This window comes from Apteryx mantelli, chromosome 28, assembly GCF_036417845.1.
Source record: "Apteryx mantelli isolate bAptMan1 chromosome 28, bAptMan1.hap1, whole genome shotgun sequence".
Classification (NCBI taxonomy): Eukaryota; Metazoa; Chordata; class Aves; order Apterygiformes; family Apterygidae; genus Apteryx; species Apteryx mantelli.
The window spans coordinates 5845277-5870481 of record NC_090005.1 but is presented as its reverse complement, the minus strand read 5'-3'; the positions used below and the strand labels follow the sequence as shown (position 1 = coordinate 5870481).

The 25205-nt window shown below is 43.7% G+C and overlaps 1 protein-coding gene across 1 annotated transcript in view; it reads left to right on the top strand.

Annotated features, from left to right (window-relative positions):
- The window catches only part of MYO1D (myosin ID), a 150533-nt gene that overhangs the window by 60010 nt on the left and 65318 nt on the right, over positions 1–25205 (top strand). The window contains exons 15-18 of the mRNA XM_067311999.1: positions 3329–3495; positions 8057–8264; positions 23058–23281; positions 24509–24653. Coding sequence (XP_067168100.1) covers positions 3329–3495; positions 8057–8264; positions 23058–23281; positions 24509–24653 — 744 coding nt within the window. The remainder of the gene's footprint in view (positions 1–3328; positions 3496–8056; positions 8265–23057; positions 23282–24508; positions 24654–25205) is intronic.

The window sequence follows — 25205 nt, the reverse complement described above, 5'->3', positions numbered from 1 at the left end:
GATGATGTCCAAGAGAGGGTTTGAAGAGCTCGGCTGACAGCTGCGTTCCCATGCCACGGCGGAGTTCTCCAGCCTAAGCAAAAACTAGTCACCCATGCAGATGGGTGGGGAGGTGGTAGGAGACTGCCCAGTGAACAGAGACCCTTGTAAACCTTGTTGCCTTCCGCTTTAAGTCCAGAGCTAACTTTCAGGAGAAAGCCAAAGAAGTCAATGCATAAATCTCTTTTAAACTCCTAGAGCTGCCTTTCCAGAGAGCTCAGCCAGTTACTTGGAAGCGGGGCCGTTTTCTCCAGTGCGTGCAAGTTTGCTTTAGCCTCCCCGGTAAGGAAAGGAGCCAAGCAAGACTCTGAAAAAGGTGTCCCTGAAGTGCTTCATGCTTCCTCTGTCAGAGAGAGATGAAGTCGCTACGTGAGAAGGAAAACAGTGCTTGAATTTATATTGCCCGCAGCAATAGCTTTGCATCTTTGTTGGCCCACGCGCTCCCCTCGGCTTCCTCCTGGGTTGCTGCGCGAAGGGCTAGGCAGAACGCGGATGCTGCCAACTCGTGTATGGTTGATTGGTTTCGATTTTGCTCAGTGCTGTTTTCCACCGTTCCTGTCCCAGGGATAAGCACCCAGGAAAAAAGCACAGCTTGATGCTGTGGGTCACATCCCTGAGAAAGCAGGGAAATGTTGCAGTCCAGCACCTTCCTCCCAAAAGTCCAGTCTCTTGCATCAGTTTCCAGGATATAAGGCTCTGTTTTTCCAAGGCCTCTGTATTTTAGCCCGTTTATATTTGTTAGTGTGTGTGGAAGCTCCATTTGCCTGTCATTAATGCGGCATACCTCCAGGTCACATCAGGACTACCCAGGATATTCAAGGATGATCTCGTTTCCTCAGTATTACTGAAGGGAAAAATAGCAATTTGGGGCCTTGCGTTATCCTAAGTTTAGGACAGTGACCTACAAATCATAGAAAACAGGGCTAAAGGGGACCTTGGGAATGCATCTAGTTCATCCCCCTCTTTGAGGACACGGCTGCCTACATGCCTACATCTTTTCAATGCAGATGCTTGTCCAGTCTGTTGTCTCCAGGGATGGAGGTTCCCCTCCTTTCCATAGGCATCGTGTTCCCATTCCTTATCCTGGTGTCTGATTTGAATTTCTAGGCTGTGGTTAAAGCCAGGTGGTCTTTGTTCTAAAACAAAATACTTATTTCTCTTCATATCTGCCATTTACGTGTATTAAGTATAACATTGGGATGGTGATGTGTCTCAGTCCTTATAGACTAAAACCCACTTACCCTCTGCGTCATGTTTTTGAGATCTTTTGATCATTCTTGTTCTCTAAACTGACTCACCTCAGTTTGCAGCCTACTTGAACTGCAGTGCCCGAACTGAAGGCAATGTTCGGAGAAGTAGAAATCTGATTTTTTTTTTTCCTTTCTTCAAATACTTTTCCTGTTCATGTGTCCCCTTTGTTAGAAAAGCATGAACTTGACTCATGTTCAGCTAGGACTCCCAGATCTTTTTTCGCTCTAGTGTCTAATCAGTAGTTTTTCATTCATTTTTGTACAATTTTTTCTGTCTAAATGTAGAACTTTGCATTTGTCCTTGTTGAATTCATGCCTTTTTTTTTTCCAGACCACTTCTCCCATTTGTCAAGTTGTTACGAGTTTTGACCTTGCACTCTGAAAGTATGTTGCCTGCAGATTTAGTAAACACAATATATTCCTTCATTCAAACCACTAATGAAGCTGTCAGGTAGTACAGGACAGAGAACAGGCTCTTGTGGAGCACCCGTGGTATAGCCCCGTGTTTTGAGAGCGAGCCTCTGAGAACGGTTTTGCGCATGGTTCTGCAGCCACCTAACAGTTTCTTCTAGTCCAGGGGAAAATTGCTGAAATTTCGTTTCTGAATATCAGACATGATTATGAAAATTTTAAACCTGCTAGTATTAAGATTTCAGACAGACAACTGACCTCCCTTTATCATAATGCTAGCCTTGCCTTAAACTGTTTTTTTGAAATGCTCAAGTGTAGGCGCATCTTTAACATGTCCTTGGAAGCAATCTCTGGATATGCTGTGGCCTTTTGACCTGAAAGAGTTGATGGGGATCCTCATTTGAGTTCTCTCCTTGGCACTGACCACTGCCAGCCTACAGAATATGCCACTCCTTTTGCAAGGGCTTTTTAAAAAATAATATATGTTAATATTATGAGAACAAAATTGTACCTTGAAAAACTGAGGTGGGCCTTTTGACCTTTTATGAAGCTTAGTCATTGCTTTTCCCTCCAGTGAAGCCAGATGTGGGATAACGAGGGCTAACAATGAAAAGAAGGAAAGGAATGAACTTCAAAACCCAGCGTGATGAACGTACTTTAGTTGAAAATAATTATAGCCTCCCTCTGCAAGCATTGATGGTGCTAGTTTTTATATATATATATATATATATATATATATTTCTCTCTCTGTATATGCATAAATGAAAGTTGGCTTTAATTTCGAAAATTAAGCATCAAAACCAAAAATCTTCTAGCAGGACCATGTGTGGGGCTTGCCTCTCATGACTGCAGACTAATCACCAGTGAAAGGCATGCAACCTTGTGGGACTCTGATCTTAACTCTCTCACGTCAACCCAGTTGACGCAGAGCAGGACAAGGCAGGCAGCATTTGGAGTAAAGCTCCCAGACCCACTGTAATGTTCTTTGTCATGAGCAGCTCCAAGGTGGTGCAGAAAGAAGAGCTCACGTACTGGGGGCTTGCATTTGTCCTGTAGCAGGTCTCTCAGGCGTTGTGTTGCTTGTGAAGGTGAACTGGACTGAAAGGTACTTGTTTTTTGCCCTGCACAGAGTAGCGTTTAGGGATTTCCATCATTCAAGTACGTTGCTGCAGCCTTTAAAGGAGCTGCATTCAGCATATTTTAAAGATGATAGAGCAATCCAGACTTTTTTTAGATGTCGATATTTGAAAAGCCTCATTTTATAATCAGGCTAATGCATTTATATTGTTTGCTGGGTCTTTTATGAAGACTGTCTTTGTTATCATCAAAGGCTGTGGAGAAGAGGGATGTGAAACCGATTTTGATGTATAGCAGAAGAAAGGACAGTTTAACTTGAATGAGTAAAATTGATTCTGCAGTAGATCTTGTTACAGACTGCTAAGGGGAGGAACGTGTTATGCACTAATCTTCAATCCTTTCTGTTCTAACTTTGTAATTCCTGTTAAGAAATCAAACCTCATTCAAATAAGTAAGGTGGACGGACATTTTAATTTTTTTCAATTGGAAATGGTTGCATCCACACAGGCTTTTTCTCTCTGAGTGAAACTCGGTTTGATTTGTCCCCTTAGGAACCATATTACGTCCGTTGCATTAAGCCCAACGATAAGAAGTCACCACAGCTCTTTGATGAGGAACGTTGCAGGCATCAGGTTGAATACCTTGGCCTTTTGGAGAACGTGAGAGTCCGTCGAGCAGGATTTGCCTACCGCCAAACATATGAGAAGTTTCTTCACAGGTAAGAAGGGCGTTGGCAAGTGACTAAATTCAGCTCTTAGCAGGTCAGCTAGAACATTTGAAGGAGGATTGCCATTTAGATATCTCCCCTGGAGTAAAGAGCAAGTCCTGAATCCTCTGGGTTTGTGATGCTTTCTTTTGATTTGGTTTTTAGTATCTACTATTGGGTAGAATAAAACACGAGTCTAACAAGGACTCTGATTGCCCTTGCATTTTGTGGCAGCAGATGTGTTTACGGGTGCTTTCTTGGCCCTCAAACAGGTGGGACCTCTTTATGCTACAATTCTGTTGCTGTCTTAGTCTCTTCAGAATGAGCTTGCAAGAAGGATCATCTCCAGACCGTAATCCTAAAACCAGAACTAATTAGCTTCTCTTTTCTCTCTGAATGTTGTCTAATTGTTGCAGGGAGACAGACAGACATTGTGCATCTTGGGAAATGCATGCTGGTGCATAGTGACATTATGTGTGTGCAGGAGGGAACCTCTGACTTTGAAAACTGAACGACTGAAGAAGGGATAATAACTTGACCCCATTAAAATGTGCTTTTGATACTTCTTGCCCTCTTTATTCCTACTAGACTTGCGTTGAATGAAATGTTTTAGATAGAAATTTGTCTTTCGGCCTCAGTCAATTAGCGTGGGTACTAAGAATTCATCCTCTTGCTGATGAAATATTGAATTGGTTTTGACTTCTCTTATTGAATCAGGTGAGAAGTGGGCCCTGAGGGTAGAAAAAAATTTAAACTATTTAAGCAGGTGGGATGTCAGGTGTTAGAAACCAAGTGCTGTTGAAAGATCTCTTGCTGCTCACGGTGAAGGTTTGCCTGGATATTTCATGATACCTGAAGTAGAACTAAAGGGTATGGCTTAACAAATGCAGCTTACAGGAATGGTAAATTGTATATCAATTTTCTTAGACGTTATGCAGTGATTAGGGCTTGCTTCTGCCCTCACTTGTGGGATTTGTTACAACTTACTCCTAACATTTGTATAATTACTATTAATATAAACAGCTGCTTTGTTTCTAATGAATGTTTGATGAGATCCTGTAAGCTTAAGACCAGAAGAGGTGTTAGCAGGCAGTAAACCAAATTAGCACGTGGCAACTGGTACAGCTTTTATAGCCTATTGTAACATTTGTGCGGCAGAACCCTGCGGTAGGATTAAACATCTAAAGTGCAAGATACCAAATACTGGTTTTGCATGCCATAGTATTGCTCTCACTCGAGTTTAGTTTACATTAACTTTTTTAAATCTAAAAAAATTTTCTGGCATGTGCCCAGACATTGTTTTTATTTTTTCCTTTTAATGAGGCAGAATCCTTTGTACCTCACCTTTGGGTGAGACTTGCCTCTCTAAAGGGGCTGGGTGAATATGATTTTGGTACGAGCCACACATTTTTGGGGATGGCTTCTGGACAGGGATCACAAGGAATTTCTCTTCCTTTCCTTGTAGCACCATTTTGGTGACAGGTTTAATGACAGACCAAGAGCATGGCAGGGGATCCAGGCCCTTCAGCTCTGGACTCAGCAAGAGGTGATTTTAGGACATAACCCAGTGTCTTCTGTTTGCTTACATTTGGGAAAGTTCTCATAAAAGCTCCGTCCCACAAACAGTTGTCAAACTTCTTTACAGGCCCCTGAAGCTTTCAAATTTGCTGAGCCCTGCTCAACAGGGAGAAGTCTTGCCCAAGCCTTAGACAGTCTGGGCTTCGCAGGAGCTGTTCTGAACTTGCTTTCTGCCCAGGCTGACCTCCACTTGGCTTGTCTTCCAAGGAGCTCCCAGGAGATCTGGACGTCTGCCCAGCCAGATTTTGTTGCCCTGTGTTTTGCTGATCTGTCTTTTGGCGGTGGGGGGAGATATATGTACATACGTGCTTATACACACATATATATGTGTGTGTATATATATGTTGGTATATGTATGCAAGTAACTTCTCCTTTTCATAAGAAAAGGAGGAGTTTGGTGCTCTTTAGCTCTAAAGCACTCTGAAGTAGTCTATCTCATATTGAACGGAAGAAAATAATGTGAAGCTCAGTTAAGGCCATTAATGAATGTCCTTTTCAACGTTTCCTTTTACTTGAGAAGATTCATATTTGAGCCCTGTGTAAGAACGGGTTAAATAAACCAATCTGCCCTTACCAATTGGTGGGGGAAAAAAAATAAATATTTTTTTTGTTGAACCTAGAGATGCTTCGCTTTCGCTTGGTAAACCCCATCTTCGAATGGGGTAAAATGCACATCAAGACCACATGTCTTAATAGACTAGACCACAGGTCTTAACACAAAAAATGTGTTGCGCGTTTTTGGTTTAGTATAAAGCTTACCACCAAAAAAAAAAGTCGAGTGGATTTCAGAAGGGGGTGCGGGTGAGGGAAGGGGGGGAGAACGGCGCCTGCGAGGCCCCTGCGGGCATGTGTGTACGGCAATGTAATCCAAGCCTTTCTCCGTTAAGGCATCCACATGCCTATTTTAAGGCAACGTTAAACATAGCACGAAAACGACACCGAGATATCCGTGAACTGAAGGGTGGTGAAAGCAAGGTATGACCCTGCTTCACGTGCAGACCCTGTGTTTTTCAGTGGAGGGTCTCTCTCAATTTTAGGAGAGTTATGCTGGAAATCGTAAGCTGTAGTAGCAACCTTGCGCACGTTGAGTGTTTCTATAGCTAAATAGAGAGAAGGAGAAACAAAGGCAGCGTGGAAAGGGCTGTTTAATGTATGAGTGACCTTGAAAGCTGCCGAGATCTTTAGGCAAAAGGGAAGGGGAAGGGTTGTGCTGTCAGCGAGCAGATTTATTTCGGGTTCTGCTTCGCTATAATTAGCAGCGAGGTTGGGATTTTGACTTGTTGTGGCATCCAGGTCACGCTCCCTGCTGTAGGGAACGAGTTAGTGGCATTGCCCTGCACGTGCCATTGGAGAAACGGAAAGACCTGCCGCAGCATTATGCCACCAGCCCCACCACTTACGGTCCAAGAGGGAGGTGGTCAGATTGGCTCGGGGTCTCTTTAAATAACGTAGCCCCATTTTTGTTGTAAAGGAGGAAGAATTTGAAATTTCTGCTTTTGCTGGGCAGGTTTTCAGTTCTCTGATGTTTTGTCCTATTTGCCTGCCCCCTCAGCTGAGCAGGTCTGTCAAAGAAAAGGTGGGTTGGCATTGCCACCCTGATTGCCTTTTTTTTGCCCCCAATATAAATGTCTTGCGGTGGAAGATTTTCCTACTCGGATCCCAATAAATTAATTACTGGAGGAACATTTTCCTGCTAAGAATAGGAAAGAGAAACCAGTGAAAGGGGTTTGATATCTGTGTAAAATATTTATGTCCCGTGTGGATTCGGGAGAGGGAGTGCTTCTGCCAGCCAAGAATAAATGCAAAGTCTTGTTATGAGTCTGAGGCATTTTTTTTTATATGCCTGTTTTATTTATCAGGAGGATCTCTAGTCTGTCTGCTGTAACCCTCGAGCTGATAGTGTTCCCTGTTCAGACACCACGTGTACGTCTCCATTTTTTTTTCCCCTTCAAAGGTTTATTTGGAAAGGTTAATTTGATGAACTAAGGTGACAGTGTGGATATTTCCATTGAGCTTTATTGTAGTGTGTTGAATAATTCCTTTTTTAGTGTACCCACTCACCCATAAAGGTTTATTGTTTTGTCCATTTAATACTAGCTGAAAAGTCTGACAAATCTGAATGTCCAAGACATTGAGATTGATGCTTGACTTGGATCATAGGCTTTTAAATAGAGAAGCGGGTAAGATTGCTGCATGCATGTTTTATTTAGAACATGAATATGGATAATATTACAGTGAAAATGTCTATTACATTTTTGATTACGTCCGTAAATCATATGCAGAAAATTCATCGTTGCTTTTTGCAAGCACCTATTCATCTATTCAGCACTTTTCAAGGGTGGTAAATCTTATGGAGAGCAGAGTCTGATATCGTTATTTTGACGTTTGGTTCATAGTTATGTTAGTTCCAAACTGCAAATTCTTTCTGTGAAAAGTAGTTTGGAAAGCCTGGACTAGAGGGAATGATTGAACAGCCACTGCAGGCATTGGTGTTTGTACTCTCTGGCAGTCTGCTATCTGCTACTTTGGTAAATAATGAAATTCACTCGAAATGGCACAAAATGATGATCAAAAACATTATTTGCAGGATTTTTAAGTCTAGGTTTTCTGACTAAACGGTTGATTGCAGTTGACTTCTGACACACAGGGCGAGCAAACCAAAGCTTTCCCTCCATGCAAAATATTTTAAAATTGAATGCTGAGAGAGTGAGTAATGGAACTGCCAGATCTGCAGGAAAATAATGGTGAGACTTAGCACATTGCATCAGTTGTGCACTGATGAAGTGAGCTCCTCACAGCATTTTTTTGGTGCCTCACAAAATCACGCCTCTCTTACATTCTCTTCCCTTTTGGATTTTCCGACACAGAACGTCTGGAGTTCTTCCACCTGTAGTCGGTTTTATGAGAAATTATATCGTAATTATTTCTAAAATATGTTGAAGGTTGACCCTCTTAAGAACATAGATGACAAATTTCCATTTCTGTGTAACTCCAGGTACAAGATGATCTCAGAATTCACTTGGCCAAACCACGACCTCCCGTCAGACAAAGAAGCTGTGAAGAAGCTCATAGAGTGCTGTGGATTTCAGCACGATGTTGCTTACGGGAAGACCAAGATTTTCATCCGCACACCTCGGACACTGTTCACCCTGGAGGAACTGCATGCCAAGATGCTTGTGAGGATTGTCCTCTTCCTACAGAAGGTAAAACTTAGTTGTGGTGCATTAAAAACTCAGTTTGAGTTCCATAAAACACCTTTGCTCCCTTTTCCGGCTCACTTGCAAAAGTGAGAAGTCTGGACAAATCAAATCGCAGTTTGATTACTGCTTGATTATTTATTTATTTATTTATTTATTAAAGCTCTTTCAGTAGTGATCTGTGGCTTCATAAAAGTCTTGATGTGGTATGATATACTGTGATCTGTAGAACCTATAAGACTTTTGGATGTTCTTGTAAAACTTGCCCTTTACTCGATGAGAGTAGGTCATGTAGAAACTTAAAGGAACTTTTATGGATAAATGTAGAGGGATGTTGTACCATGGATGTTGAGACAGGCTTACATAAAAGTTTATCAGTGAGTCCATCACTCATGGCATACATTGACTCTAATGTTAAAACTTATGGGGGGGAGGGGAGGAGGGAGAAGGAGAGAGAGAAAGAAAGAGTGAGAAAAGGAAAGGAGAAAGCTCTTCCCGGAAGCCAGCCAGGAAGAGAAGCGATGGGATCCGCAGGTGAGCATCCTGCCTGGGTGTCCTCCACGGTGCAGTGTGTGGTCTCCCTCATCATCCTTGTCCCGCAGTAATTACAGAAATTTCGTCAGGACCTGCTCAAACTCCCTGTTGGTTGCTCTTTTGGTGCAGTTAGTGCTGTTTGACGGGTACGTTGTTTGGGGGCAGGTGCTACATCCTGACTGTTACTGAGCTTTTGCATACGTGTTATTGAGTACCCTAATGTAAACCAAAAGCTGAAACCAAGTGATAGGGGGGAAAAAAGGGGAGGGGAGGAAAAAGAGGGGATTTGCATGCCAGTGGCAATCATGTCCCATGAGAACCTGTTGTAACAACAGCATTGGAGTTTGCACGTGCAAGGCCAGGAGAGTTACAGCATGAGAACAGCAAAGGAAAATGCTGCCCCAGAAGCTCTAGAAGGCGCTGCCCTGGCAGCGTGGGTGAATGAATAACAGAGCTGTGAGTGAGAGGTGGTCTACAGAATTGCAAATAGAAGGCCCTTAGCATTATGAGGAGACCTAAGGCACTGTGCAGCAGGACCTCTGCATGCACCTCCTGCCTCTAAAGGTGGGATTTGAGCTTGTGATCTTTCTGTTTTTATCCTTAGGACAAATAATTTGCCATTCTATTACTTCAGGGCCAAACACATCTCTGATTTTGCTCGTGAAGGTACTCTTCTAAGCAATGGGAATTTGTTACGACTTGGCTAGCTCCTAAATCGTTTTGGTGCTTTTGGGGACCGTGGCAGTAGAAGCTGGCTTTGTAACCTCAAAGGCAACATGCATTGGAGGGGGGAGAAAAATGAAGAGCTGGTTTTCCATCAGCTGCAATCTCACATCTACCATTCTGCTTCTTTGGATCATCCTAAATACCATAGGAAGGAGGTCTGAGGTTTCACCACTCTTCCTCGGAGGTGACATACCTCCACAGAAACTTCCACTGTAATGGGACAGACTTTCTTCCCGTTTGGGAGTTTTGCTTGTCAGTCTCAAATCAGGGCTGGTGAGTTGAATTCGGTTCCTTGCAGCACATTGTCTAGCTCCTATCTGACACTTAGTACTTGCCAAAAGCTGTTCTGTATGAACGCGATCTGCCCAGCAAAGGAGCAACAACCTCCAGCTTTCACAGCCACAGAGATGGCAGATCCGACTTTATCTGCACTAGTAGGTATTGTTGACTGGTTGTGTAGAAGATGAGGTTTTTGGAAACATTTCTTAAAATGTTTTTTTTGTCATTCTTGCAACTTGGGAAACAACAGAACTTTTGAACCCTGTTTTGTCCATCAGAAATAGAAACTGCTGATATACAGTTATAAAAACTTTGCACAGAAAAAGCCTGCTCTAAGCTATTTGATTAACACGAAGTTTGCACAAACTTTCTAACCACAACACTTTTGGTGAAGAGGAGGACCCTGAAGGGAAAAAGTTACCCCATGCAAGCTTTAGTAGTTTTGCAAAACGCTCACATTTGTTGGGTTAACAGAGCATTTGATCTGATTTCCTTCCAGTAAGGCAACAGAAAGTGAGGAGTCTGGAGTTGCATCTGTGTTGGTATTTGTTGTGTCAGATTGCATGGCTTCTCTTTAGTAGGGAATTCTGTAAGTTTTGTATACATGTGATTAGGTTTTCTGGAAATGCAAAGTTCAGACTGCTTAAGGAATGCAGGACCAGCCTGTTTCTGAGCATTGTGGTCCAGTATTTTCTTTGCTTTTTTAGCAGCATTCTTCTTGCCCTGCTGATGAGCTTCACAACAGCCACCTTAGACTTCTTCCCATCTTCCTCCAGGTCCCTCATCTAGAAAAGGCAGCGTGTTTTTCTGAAAGCTTCTTCTGACTGGTGCTGGAGTGAACTGGGCTGATCTGTGTAGCCTTCAAGCCCTTCCCATTCATCTCTGTAAGATTTTGTGGATAATTAGCTCCGCTTGCACCATGCTCACTCTGGTTTCCTGGAGGGAGTCCCCTGGCTGCAGCTACTTTTCCAAGCACATTGGTCTTATTTGGTGCGTTCAGTGAATTTTTTGGGTCATGCTGCTAATCTGAAGTCGCTTTTTCTCCTCATAATGATATGAGGGGAGCTAATGAGTTTCTTTTTGAGTAAAGCTGCAGAGGAGGGGAACACCTTGCTCCCAGGTGACCTGAGTTTTCATATTAAACATCTGAGGGATTGAGAGGTGGCCTCTTGAAATTAGAAGATGCAGTTACTGAAGAAAAATTTAAGAGACTGTCTGTGCTGTGGAAAGAGATGGTGTCTCGCCGCAAGGTGAGCACTGAAGCTCCTCCTTCAGATAAAATCTGCTAAGCAGTGGGAGGCACAAATTTGGCAGCAGCGTGAAGGTAATGTAAGCGGGACCTAATGGATCAACTCTCTGGTTCTGGGATGGGTTTGGTATAGTATTGCTGTGTGGCAGCTGGTGTACTGGAATACATAGAGAGTAACTGCAGTGCTTTGGGGTTTTCCTTTCCCTTGTTGGGACAATCGGCAAAGGTGACAAAAGTTCAATTCCCAGTGCACGCCGTCATATGGCCCACAAACCTCCCTCCCCTGGTTTCTCCATGCCCCGGTGTAGAGAGGGACTGATACACGTCTCTGTCTGGAGATGTCTTTCTCTTCTGCACAAAATACTCAAGTAGGACAGCTGGAGTCATCTTTTTGTTACTTCTCTCCGAGAAATCCCTGGCGAGATTCTGATGAAGGTCTGTAGGGAAGAGACAAGCTCCTTCTGAAATGCTCAAGCTACTGAAGAGTTTATACAGAAAACTGTATGACCAGAGCTCCTTTTCTGTAGCGTAACCCCACTGTGGTTCACCTGAGTCTCTGTTTGTACTTTCTGGGTGTTCTTTGGCATGCTCTAAAATGCTTGCAAAGTGATGGAGAGGGGCTCCTTAGGGTCCTGGACTTGCAGCTAAAGGCCAAAACCATGAATGAATAGATGCTTACTGAACAGCTCACCAACAAAAGACCACGTGCTTGAGCTCGTGTTGATGTTTATAGGTATGTAATTAAATACCTTGTAGTGTGTTAAATCTGTCTAGAAAACGCTTGCATTTTTGTCACGAGTTCCCTTCCGTTTCTGCATTTCTCTTGTTCTACCTTTACGTTTCACCGCTCCTGCATTCATGTGCCAGCTGTGTTCAGCTACCAGTAGATGGGGCGCTTGCAGACCAACAACGCCGCAAAAGGAACAAGCGACACAATAAAAAAAAATAGCATCTGCGACTGCGGATCTGAAGAGGCCTTCTCAAAAGGCTGGAAGCATCAAGGCGATTTTGCCCATTTTAATTTCTGTTCCCAGCTTGCTCTTCTGGTGCACCGCTCGCGTGACGGCTTCCTTCTGGCTGCTCGTCCTTTCTTTATTTTTGCCTGCAAGCATCAAAGGCTGATCGAGACAAATGGATCCTTCTGAGGGTCACGAGATTAAATCTGAAAGGAAAGGGAGATACGAGCTTGGTTTAACAGAAACATTTCAGCCTTTTGTTGCATTGGATTTTCTCAGATGTCAATTTAGCAGAGGAAAAGACAACTGTAGATAAAATGTGTTGTTGTGACAGTTAGGCACTTGTGTGATTAAAAAACGGAGGGGAAATTGTAACGCGTAGCCTTAAAAGCAGGCTGGGATCCAACAACAATTTTCTTTGCACAGAAATGATTGTAAATGAGAGAAGGGTCTGCTTGTAGCAGCTCTGCTTCTTGGTTGCTTTAAATGTATGTCTTTGTTTCTAATTACTGATATTATGTGCTTTATTGCTGTCATGTAAAACAAAAGGCTTTCAAAAGGAGATTTGGTAATTATCCTTGGAGCTTCAGCTTGTGTGCAACTTTTAACCCTTCAAATCATGTTGGTGCTTGGGTTTAATAAATGACAAGAATTTGCTTCATATGAGTTTAGTTAAACTGAGTGAAAACTGACTTCCAGTGTAAGTAGATAATTTGGTTTTCTTTTTGTTGCCCATCTGGATGTCTTCTCCTTTAGCATTATCTTCAACTCTCCCTTTTCTTCAGTGGTAGCATGTTGGTGGAATTCAGGACCGTAATTTTACATAAGGTCAAACCAAGCCAGTAAGCAGGTGTGATACAGTTTAACTGTGGGAACTTGTTGACTCCAGGAGAATTTTGCAAGTGGAAGCTGCCCTGTGTTAGAAAACCCATATGGCAGCTGAGATATAGCTGTCCAAGCTAACTCATTTTAGAAGCACTCGGTGGGAACATCGCTTCTTTTTATGTGCTGCATTCGAGCTTATTTACTACACCTTTGGTCTTGCCATCAATACGATGGTCTTCATGAATGTGAATGAAGCATCTCTTATTTTATTTTATTAAAAAAAAAAAAAAAAAAGGCTGCCATAAAACTCTGTTGCTTTTCTGCCCTTGGAAGCGTTCCCTCGTATTCATTAGCTTTGCAGAACAGGGCTTTGTTCAGGAGAGGAGCCCAGCCAGGCAGCACGTGCAGCATGCAAAGATGATATATCTTGTCAATATAATTTAGTGCACTATTCCAGTGCAATTTTATCGGCCTGGTACAGCTGCATATGGTAATCACATCACTAAATCTTTACCGCTTAATGCAGAGGGAAGCGTTGCAACCCTGTACCTACGTGGACAAAAATTCTTGTGCACAGAAGCCCTCTAAAACCGGGAGAAAAATGGGAACGGGAAGGAAGCCGCGATGGCTCTGGTGCACGCTGTGGATGCATTAAGGCTTCCTCCGAATACGACCGCGCGGCCCTTCCGCGCCGGCTCGCTTGTGTGTGCGCTGACAGCTTGCGCTGGGTTTTTTTTTTCCACCGCTTTTGGCATTCTGGTTTCCAGACCCTCCTCTCTCGAGAGCTGTCACTCACACCCCTGCAGCCGTCGTCACCATGGCAACTTTGTCCTACCCTCGGCAGGGGAACAGCCGAAAAAGAGAACCGTGGCTGACTTGTCATAATTTAATGTTTCACCTTCCCTTTCTTCTCCATCCCCGTGAGTCCTTGAAGCGCGGCGGGCGAGGAAGCGCTCGCCGCAAAAGGAAGCTTTCACTCTGCCAGAGGAGGCATTTCCATGTTGGATTATGGCTCGGCGGCGGTAATCTGATGAGGGCTTCTGTGCCGTGACCCCGGGAAAAGGTGATGCAACGCGTGTGCTGTCCCAACTCAAGGCATTTGCCATCTTGAGGGTGTGCATTGGTGAAGTTTTGCACAGAAGTGAAAATAGGTGTATAAATACCTGCGGCTTTGTAGAGTACGCTGAGGCTTTGAGCTCCCAAGGCTTTGGCAGCAAGAAGCTGGGAAAGGAGATGCTGTAGCTCCCTTCCAAAGCATGGGGATGCTAGGAAAAGGACCAAGGAAAATGAAAAATCGGATGCATCCTCTGTGTTGACAGTGCCACTTGCTAGTACGGCCAAGCTGAGCTCCTAGCTAGCTGCTCCAGCTGCTTTTCCCGTGCTGGTGGTCTCCCTTGTGCTAGTAACATTGCTCGTGTCTGCCCCGGTGAATGCACTGAGACATGTAAAACTCAAAAGTCCTACAAAAAAAGAAAAGAAGAGACTATCTTCTGCCACTTCTGCTCCCCGAGCAGCTCACCTTCATTCAGCTGAGCCCCGATGCTGGCAGAAAGGAGGAGGCAGGAACGTGGCCCCAGAGGAGAGCAGAAAGGGAGAGGATCACGGGATCCTTCCCCTTCCAGCATCAGGCGCGATGGAGCACCTGACTATTCACATATTATCTCTTTCCTCCCCCAGGAAATGCTGTAAAAACATGTTTTAATCTAAATAAATGCAAACACCCATTTATTGTTTGGCGAGGGAGGAGAAGAGAGGATGTGTGTGTGCATCGCTACTCAAAAAACATGGCCCAGCAACATGGAAGACCAGGCAGCTGCCTATTCCAGGACTCTTCAGTCTAAGAAAACTTTGCAATGTCCCAACTTTGAGACCTTGAGTGTCGTAGCTGTTAGGGCCACCTTAAAACTTGCTTGGTGAATTCACCTGCATTTGAGAAAAGCAAACAAAATAAAAAAAGCAACCCAGCTGCAAGCCTCTTGCCAGTCTCCCAGAGAGCATGGCTGTGCTTTGCTGCTGAGCGCGTGAACTCCTTCAATAAGCTCAGGCTGAAGCAAAGCATCCGGCTGCAACAGCAGAGCAGGTAACTGCAGGAGTCTGCAAGACTTCAATTTAGTCTTCTGCTTTTGCAGCGGTGCTTGCAAAGCGAATGCTGCAAAGCTAGCTGCGATGCCCGCAGTTAAGCGTTAATGCTTCCTACTGCTCGTTCCATCCTGCTTTTTCAGGCTTTGCTTTAGCTGTTTTTGGTTTGCAGAGGTGGCAGAAGGACTTTCAAAGGCATCTGAGTTGGTTGCCATAGAGCAATCAACACTGTGCTCCAGCACCGGTGGGTTTGGGGTGTGCTGCATCCCTGCATCCCTACGGAAATCCCAGTCTCACTTGAATATGGCTTTTTCCCCCTTCTTGAATGGGATTCTTTCAGCAAATATCCTTGCAGTCCCTTGTTTGTTAAGCAAACTTAGGTTCTGATCATGTAAATTAGATATTTTGGGTTCTAACACCGCCCTTTCACGGTTTGGGTATTTTTTAATGCTGGTTCATGTGCATCACATGCAAGTTTGGAAGACCAGATTCTGCCCTCATTGCCACTGGTGCTTCCTTGCTGTTTTCATGGAAGGGAATTATTTTCCGTTGTGCTTCAGCTTTTCATTTTTGAAAAGCTAGTGATCTGCTGCATCTCCAGATCTCTTCAAGGCTTGTTTCGATTATAGAAAGAGTGCCAGCGCAGTGTACTTTAATTAAAGTGCAACCAAGCACACACAGTATTCAGCAACCTTACCTTGGGAAAGGTCTTAATTTAACACGATAGTGAAAATACCAGGATCACCTGAGCTGTGCCTATACTAAGGGAAAGATGAACCGACAATTTCTGGGCATGCAGCCTTTCCCAACGGGATGCTGCAGTAAATCAGAGTCAGTCTGAAGAAGTTTACCACTCTTCCATGGGGTGGGTAGGAAGCTGCTCCTTCGTTATGGGGCTTTTGAGCAAAAATAAGCATATGGTAGTTGATCTGTGTTTGTCGAAATGTCCGGATTGATTTTTTTTTTGCTACACCCGGTACTGCCCTCCTCGGGCAGTAGCACCCGGTAGCAGAGGTGCGTGTTATATTGGCATTCGTGTCCTTTAAACAAAAGTGAATAAAATGAGCTAGATCTGTGCGTGGCTCTTTTTTGCTTTTATCTGCTCTCCGTTCTGGAAAAGCTTGTTAATAGAGCAGTGCTGTCACAACTTCAGAAGCGCAGAGAGAGCTTAATTCTCAGCTGCTTCGCTAAATGGATGTAGGTTTTAAACTGGAACAGCTGCTGCGCTGTGTCAGATTGAAGGTCCCCCTGGACCACAGTCATGTCCCCACAAGTGACTGTGAGCAGATGCCTAGGGAAGGCTGCAGCGGGGCGAGCGTTCATCATGCTTCTTCTTAATACTCCCCCAGTCCTTTCAGCCCTTCGAACTTGGCCTGACCTAAGCTGGACGTGTTTTCTTTATATTCGGTAACACCGGGTGGATTTCTCTTCTCTGAACTTGTCCTCAAACATGTGTCCTCACCTTTAGGTTTTGTAGCGTCCTTTGGTGAGGAGTTCCACTGCTCAGCTAGCCCCCGCGTGGAAAGAGCAATCTTGCTTTGTTTGTTTTGATCCTGGCTTCTCCGGGTTCATCTGATAGCCATTAATTCCTGTTTGGAAGAGGAGAGTGAATAGCTTAACCCATTTAAACTCTCCACTCAGGACTCTGTAGGCCTCTGTTGCATTCCCTCTCAGTTGTCTTCTTCCACACAGCAACGTACTAGCTTAATTAACTGTGCCACATTTGGAGCTTTTAGTTGTCCTAGCAGTCTTTACCAGTGTAAAATCCTTGAAGATCAGGAAATGACCTGTATTTTGATTTCTTAAGCATGTAAAATTGTGCATTGAATTCTCATGGGACGAGAGAAGCTTCCTGCCTTGTTCTAATGGCAGCAGCCTTTTTCTGATGGTCATGAACTTCTCTGCTGCTTTAGCAGAGGACACTTGGCAGTTATCTTCGTCTGCTCATCTAGGGTATCTCCTTTCTCCCATCATCTTCCTTCCCTGGTCACTGCCGAAGGCAGGAAAAACTGTAGAGTGCAGCCAAGAAGCAATAAGTGCATTGCTAAGGGCACCACATGGACGTAGCGTGTCCTTAGGAGTAGAAGGTAAAGGGGTCTCTTGAGGTTTTTGGGCTGATAGAGTTTTATAACTGAGGCTCGGGCTCAGCCTTGGAGAAAGATGGGTCTGTGCAGCTGCGTGACATTCGTTAAAGCTATTGCTGAGCAGCCGAATGAGCTGCAGAAGAAACCCACAGCAGCTCTTCATCCAATATTTCATGTGTACATGCATGAGCCTCATTCATGCTACTTGCATACATCCAATGATCATTTGATATTTGTTGTATTTATCATTGGACGCAGTCTTGGTAGTACAATCTGATTAATGAGGGTAAGAGAGACCCTTCTTTCTTTCCTGGCTTGTGGAATATTGTTTCTGTTAAGCAGGGCTATAGAATAAATGCTGTTCGGCTGACTCCTGCAAAAAAGAGAAAGTTGGCTTTTTGTAAATTGAGCAGCTCTTCCCACTTGTATGTTTGTTTGTATGGTCTGTAATGTGGTCTATTAGGACTGGGAGACCTGGATTTAAAAGCATTTGCCTCAAACCTTCTACGGAATCCAAATCTGCTTGAATTGTGAAAATGCAGATCCCCAATTGTGTGGTATGTGCAAGGACCCAGCGGATGCCGAATGTGAATATTAGCCATTCCATCATGTCTGTGCTCTGCAAGGAGATGACCTCTTTCAAAAGCAATCAGGAGGCGTATAATTAAAGCTCGCTTCAGATTTGAGCATTTATTCAAACTGCGATGCCTTGGAGGACCCAGTGACAGGACTGCGTGCGGCTTCTGTGCTGCACTCTTGACTTAAATATTTAATAACCTTTCCAGTTTGAGGTCCTTTAAAGCCGTGCAGGAAGGTTCATGTCTGTGTGAGTTTCTAGTGAGCTTTTGTTTTATTCTTTGCAGTTTGGATGCCTGGAGGGCAGCTTTTGCTAGGGCAGCATGAAATATTGATCATGAAATAGTTCAGGCAAGTGTGAAGGAGGCCTAGTGGGAGGCGATGTACTGCGTTACAGCAGGCATGAAATAGTTTTCCAAGGTTTGATTAGTTGTAGCACTGCTCAAAAAAATATAGCACCGCTGTTTAATTTAGAAGGGCTTGGTTTGTCTTCTGAATTATGTACATTTATTTGCTTGTTTATAAGTTTAGATCGCATGCTGGGGAGGTTTCCTTCTAAATTCAAAGAGACTGCAGCATCTGGGTCAAACCTAAATTATCCTTTTTTTCCATGGAAGAACTGAGCGAGGCATTCTCGCCATTCTGGACCCAACCCACCTAGTCGGCTGGTTTTCCCTGCACTCTACAGGGCTTGCTTGTGTGTTTTAATTTATTTTTAATTTATTTTATGAGAAATTCTGAGCTTACAAGCAGACTGCAGTCTGTAGATGAGCTCTGAATATTTAGTGTGCTACACGGTATTTTCTGCTAAGATGATGGACTTGATCTATAGAAGGTTTATTTAATCTTAGAAATGTTGGTGGAAGCTCACTGAATTTTTAAGCTGACTTTAAAGGCATGCCCAGATCTCCTTTTTTTTGTTCATTTGACTTTTAATTCATTAAATTTTAAACAAAAACATGTGCATTAAACATACTTCAGAGAACATTTCAGTATTTCCCAGAAGATAAAATATATTATGACTCTTTCTTGGTTTCGATGAATGCTCTGTTTCTTTTTGTGCAAGTGCCTATTTTGGAAGCAACCATAGAAAAACTCTTTCTAGTGTTCAATAGTTTTTGACTGGATTTCTTGTGTTGTTCAGACTTCTTTTCCCCACCCATTTCCTTTCTCTCTACCCATCCTCCTAAGCCTTTAGTCTTCATTTCACTTGCGCTCTTAATCTGTCTTCACCTAGCACAGAGGAGAAGGCAGAGGTGTTGATAGAAAGAGATCTGGAGAGACTGAAGGTAAGGAGTAGATGGGGGGAAAGGTTGGAAAAAAGCCTAGACACTCTGCTTTTCTTTCAGTTTTTAACTTACTCCTGCTTATAAGTCTCTGCTCTTCTGTTCTTGCTTGAGGTCCCCTCTCCTGTACATGCACACATTGGAGCTAATACCTACTGCCTGTTATTCCCTACCTCTGCCCTGTCTCCTTGGGTAGCTCTTCTTGTAAAGGACAATGTTTCATAGTGTCCTACACAACGGCTCTTACTCTCACTTGGTCACTCGGCCCTGCAGTAATCGATTGCAAAATCGATTGCTTTTGAGTCTGCTCTTCAGTGTGTCACTTTGCAAACTGTCATCGGACAAGCTCTTCCCTGAGCTTGGCTTTCCATGGGTTTGTCCTACACTGCTGACATCCCACAACAGCAACATACACAGTTGTGATCTTGTGACCACTTCACTGCCAGTACTTTCCAGGCTTCCTTGTCATATCCTCCACTCCTTCCCATGTGCCCTGCATGCATCTGCACCCTCCCAATGCTGCCAGATCCTTCTGGTATCCTCTACCTGTTTGGCTTGGCACTCAGTCTCATGTGGCTCTGCCTGGCTAGGAGCTACTCGTGTGCTAGTTGGGACTTGGAAGTCAAACAAAACAGATGGCTCTTGAGCTCGTTCTGAAGCTTTTCCAACGTCACTCTAATCTGAGGCTCTTTCTACCCCGCTGCTGATTTTTCCTGAAAAGATGTAGAGACTTTGTCTCTTTGGGTCTTCTGTTCCTCTGTCAGATTTGCTTGAAGCTGGCTAGAGATTCAGAAGATATTAGGGCAATCACAGATGGTCAGAAAGAGGCAGGGTTATCTTTAGTCCCATTTCTCTGGGAAACCAGGTCAACCAGAAGTTAAAGCCACAGAACGGTGGCAAAGCAAGTATCACTATTATTGCTTGTAGAAGGAACGATACAATCCCAATGACCCAATTGGTCGTTGGGATTCGCAGGCTTGTTTAGTCTATCCTTGCAAGATTTGCTGGATGCAAGTGCTGAAATACCAGCTTGCTGGTGCATAACTGTGATTTAGGTTCAAGATGAAAGCTGCTTAGCTGGTTGCAAGTTTCAGAAAGACGATGCATGTTAGCTGTCGAATTCTTTCTGAACTGTATATGAAAAAGGCTTGGACAGTATCTTGCTTGGGTACAGAGGGCTGGAAAGAAAGAAGTAGACCCCTGGATGCACAGATCTTTCCATTGTGTTTTTGGCATGCTGATCTCCCTCACATTTGGCTGTGGCGCTACGATTGCCCTCCAGCATACAACAGAAATGTAGCTTTTGCAATGTGAGAACCTGTGTATAATGTCTATTAAATGCCATGAAAAACTTAGCTCTGGGAATCTGATTATTTTATTTTATTTTGCAGTGCTTAATGCTTTTGAGTGATGAACCTAAGGCGGGGGGGGGGAGAATTTGATAGGTACAGCATGTAGTGATCTCTCAATATTTAAGTCTCAGAAGGGTGTGTTGGTAGCATCCTTGTTGGACTTTCATGTAACTCTAACCCCCTAGCTCGCAGCTACATGATGCCGAGTTTATCAAGTGACTGCTGAGCAAGGAGTTTGTTGCTTTGACAGCTTGCTCTTGTTTGTAGGTTTGAAGGGTCCATGTTTCTGGAAGAGGCTGCTAGACCATCAGGCAATCTGCTTGCCTTGGCAGTCCCAACGTTACTGATGATGCCTTAAGCAGAGATGAGCCCTGGCTTTGAAGGCAGGGGAAAAAAACAAAACAAAACAAAACAAAAAAACACTACCAAAGCCAGGAAAACAATTTATTTAAACTGGTACCCCGTTCCCTGGGAGAAGGTTTTTTCCATCTTTATCTGTCTTGTTACTTGTGGTGTTTGGGAGGAGCTGCCATTTTGGTTTTTAGGTAGATCCTTGCTAGGATTGAGGTTATGCAGTTATGACAACTTGATTTGAGACCATGCTTTTCATTAATAGTTTATTGCTTGCTGCAGCCAAGGGGCATGCCTCGGCCGGATAATTGGATTTGGAAGGCTAGTGTTTGTAGCAATTGTGACAATTCTTGCTGTGAAGCCAATTTCTTCAGCGATGCAGCTGATACAACATCGGGGCAATCTGTTACAGTGCCTTTGTTCCGTAGATGTCTGACTGGTGTAAAAAATAAAATAAAATAACCGTGGCAAAAGAGACCTCAAAAGCAAGTAAGTAAAATTAAGACTGTTCTGTATCTAAAAACAAAATCCTTTTGAGAAGTACTGACAGATCAAGTGGAGCTCTGCAAAGTCCTCATTAGCTTGCACAAATTTGCTGTGCGTGTTCTTGTCTTGGGTTCCTTTATAAAGTCCAAAAGGCCATAGAGCTGCAACCTGGAACCCTTTGTTCTTCATTGCTACTCTTATTAAAAGATAAGAAGCTGAACAGTAGATTTTCACCCAGTTTTCCTTCATCTTATGGTTTACTGTCCATGTATTTCTTGCAGATATATTTTGTGACGCTTCAGTCTGTGTTTAAATGTCTTAAGCAATCCAAGTCTTCTGAACTTTTCTTTTAGATAGACACAAATCAGATGATGCTTCAGTGGTCTTTAGATGCTCAATTATTCCATCCTAGTTGCTGATTGAGTCAAATTCACACTGTTTCTGAATCCGATATGCACTCGGACATGAATATCCTAGGTCATCAGGGGGTTGTTAAGGAGCAAGTTGCCCTCAGTCATCTTACATGTGTAGCTTGTTCCCCTGCTTGCTTACTTGTTTGCTTCATTTCTTGCATTTTGGTGTCCAGGATAAATTCCCTTCTCTTCTCCCACTCCCTCTTCCTAGCAACAATATACAACACACAGTCGATGAGTGAACTGTGCTTCATCTGCCTCTCAGCCGTATGTGACTTAGAAGCTGCAGTTTGGCCTTCACCATGTTAAATGTTAGTATGGGATGGGGTGTGGGATGATTTAATACTATTTCAGGGGCTGGTTGCTATCTTGGAAGAAAGCGTTAGAGGTGGCAAACTCTCAGTCAGTTTGTCACACTAAAATGCAAGTGAGAGATGGGTTGTCTTGGCCTTACTGGCTAATGTTTGGGTAGCTTTATGTAGGGTCTTGACTCCGCTTTGGCATGCCAGAATGCAAATGGGCTTTAGAGCATGTTAAACATGCTGGCAAAGCAGTGGGCGCTAAAGCAACTTCTCAGGCTCTCAGAGCTAGGTGGATCACGTCTGGTGTGAACAGGAGATGCCCTATACAGGGGCAGTGGGGCCAAAGGAGAATGAGGAGGGGTTACTATGAAAGAGACTGGAGGAAAATGTTCCCCATTTTTGAAATTTGAATGTATAGAGAAGAGCACCTCCTCACATCTGCTTTACTTCTTGCTACATATAACTTTTCTCAGCCACAAATCAGGATTGTCAGTAAAGCTGTCAAGAGAACCTTTGACATTGGCTTCATAAAGCAAATACGCTGGAAAGTGCCTCAGGTAATTAATTAATTCTTCTATAAATAGAAGGCTTGATGTGCATCAGTGGTGCTGTAGGATGTTTCTCAAGAGGGGAATAAACTTTCCAGCAGAGCCCATAGTGAAGCACTCTCCATACGGAGGAGGCTCATTATCCTTCCAGTTTAATTCTACAAGGAAACAAAAATAGTGTCTTCATCTTGGTAGATCGTATTAGAGGGGAACCGCAGTTGTTCACGAATTCATCGGGGACGTGCATGTTAACTTGAGAGCACTCAGGTGCATATGTATTTCTCTGGTTATGGGATAAAAACAGCACAACCTGCCCAGTCAGGCTGCGTGTTGCTGTGCTTCATCGTGTAGAGAAACTGGGTCTTCAGCTGAGGCAGGAGTTGATACCAGCGCTTCAAGCAGTCTCCCTGCACTACGTCCCAGCGTGCATATTTGCGTGGCATTCGCGGATGGCATTCATATAGCAGCTTTGCTTAATTTTCAGCACGTGGCCAGAACAGCCGTTTTCCTGAACTATTTTCAAAGCAATCTTACTCATTCTAGCTTTTAATCAGCGTTCAAGTTGTTTCTAAATCCACAGGTAAGCACCAGGTCTGTTCAGTGATCTTTTAACCGGATTTGATTGGCACAGAAAAGTCGCTTCCTTTCAACTTCCTGACTGATGTATTTCTGCATTTTAGCAGTCCAGAAGTATAGACAGAAAATTTCCCTGCTTTGGATTGCTCAAGCTGTGTCTTCTCCACCGACTCTTAGGTTTGGAGGGGTACTTTGGCCCGCCTGCGCTATAAGAGGACGCGGGCTGCCCTCACGATACTCAAGTATTACCGCCGCTACAAAGTGAAGTCCTACATTCGTGAAGTTGCCCGACGCTTTCAAAATGTGAGGTCAATGAAGGATTATGGCAAGCACGTGCAATGGCCCACTCCGCCGAAAGTGCTGCGCCGATTTGAAGAGGCCCTTCAGACGATCTACCACAGGTAGGAAGAAACCCTTTTGTCTTTTCAGGTTAGCCTAGAGGGGTGAACAGCTATCCCTTGTTTCAGAAAAGTTGGAAAAATGACTAAAGAACATCAACCGGGCTTCAAAGATGAAGATGTCAGTGGCCTCTAGTACCCTCAGCCAGGCAAATAATCATTTTGTTGCTAAGATCTAGTCAGGATGGACATTGCATTTCCTTCCTTGGCCCATCTTGCCTTTTTGATGTGTTTTAAAAGAAAAGAGCAGCTGGTGTTGTGCAGTGGGTGAGAGAAAAGGAATCCTCTTGACTCCCTCAAGACTTCTTATAGTAAAGCAGTACTTTTCTGTACTAGTAATGTTCCACTATTCACCCGTATTCTATCTGTGAAAGAGGTGTTCAGTGCATTTATTACAATTTCCTAATATCTAAAAAATAGTGACTTTTTCCTCTGGTAAGTCTGGTATTGTAGACAAGAGGGGCGCAAAGTAATTATAATTGCAATTTGAAAAGTAACTATAAAAACGGTGACTTCTGAAACAGTCACAGAGCAGGAGAAATGCTGGCTGGATGGGACCTCTAGAGATCTCCAGCCCACCTGCTTGAAGCAGGACTACCACCAGCACTAGATCAAGTCAGCCTTGTTTCTTTTTTTCCCCAGCTGCATCTTGAAAACCATCTGTAACCTCTTTGGGCAGAGAGTCCTGTTCTCCGAATACGCTGAATTATCCTAACTGCAAATGTTTAGTTGCTAAACGCCTTCTTAGCATTAATCCTAGAGAACTGATATTGTTGCTGAAGTCTGGCGTGTGGTGTGAAGCACTGGATGGGCTATCGTGTTTCATGTTACGGTTGGTTGGGTTTCAATTGCAGGGCCAAATTTTGCTGTTAAAGGAGAATGGTGTTGTAAGTGAGCCAAGATTTGGGCATGCAAAAACTTTATTGCAAGCAGATGTGACAGCAGTAGACTTCTGGATGGTGGGGAATGTTTTGGGGATTGGTGTTTGGGGGAAAAAAATGTTCCTTCTTGTATACCAATCAAATCTCTCAGGAGCCAGAGATATGTGACTTCAAAGTGATACTGAAGTTTCCAGCCTTACGAAGGCAATTGAAAAACTCCTTTTCTCCCTGACCTTTGTAGTCTAGAAGTGTCCTAGCTGTGCTGATTTGGCAGAAAGAGTCCTTATAATATATGCTATAGACTGTGGAGGTGATTCAGGGTTGTTGGGGTGGTTTTTTTTTTTGGCAGGTGGAGGGCAAGTGAACTCATCCGGAGCATCCCACCAAAAGACCTACCTCAGCTGAGGGCAAAGGTTGCTGCCATGGAAGTGCTGAAAGGCCACAGAGCCGATATTGGCCTACAAAGAGCATGGGAGGGGAATTACATCGCACTGGTGAGTGCAAGTGCAGTAATCAATGCAAAGAAAAGGGGGAAGCTGCCGATGGCTGGGGTTCAGGACGCTAGAAAGGTCGAAATTTGAAAAAGTGGCTGTTGCTTTCTTGGGATGGAGGTGCTTTCAGATTTCCTCAGGAAGTGGGTTTATATAATTTCAGAGAGTTTTTGACTTCTACTCTACTAAGGGTAATTTTTCTAAATACTAAGCAGAGTTTGAGCATCGCAAGCAACTTGAAATGGTAATGAGTAATTCCATCAACTGGCTCTTCAAGCGGCCAAAGCTAGGAGGGAAGTCAATATAAAGGTAAACTTCTGGACGTTAAGAAATAGTATAAAGGCGGAATGCTCTTTCTAAGCAAGATACAGTATCTCCTTTTACTCCATCCTTCCTTTAGGCATTTTGTTTTGTGAATTTTTTTTTTTTTGGAAACACATAAAACTCCAGATGTTCGGCTGCTCTTCTACAAGGCAGGCTGGAGGAAGTCTCCAGACTAGGTGGTGCGGCTGCAGTTCTGTTGGGCCTGGCATGACGTAATGCAATTACTTTGGT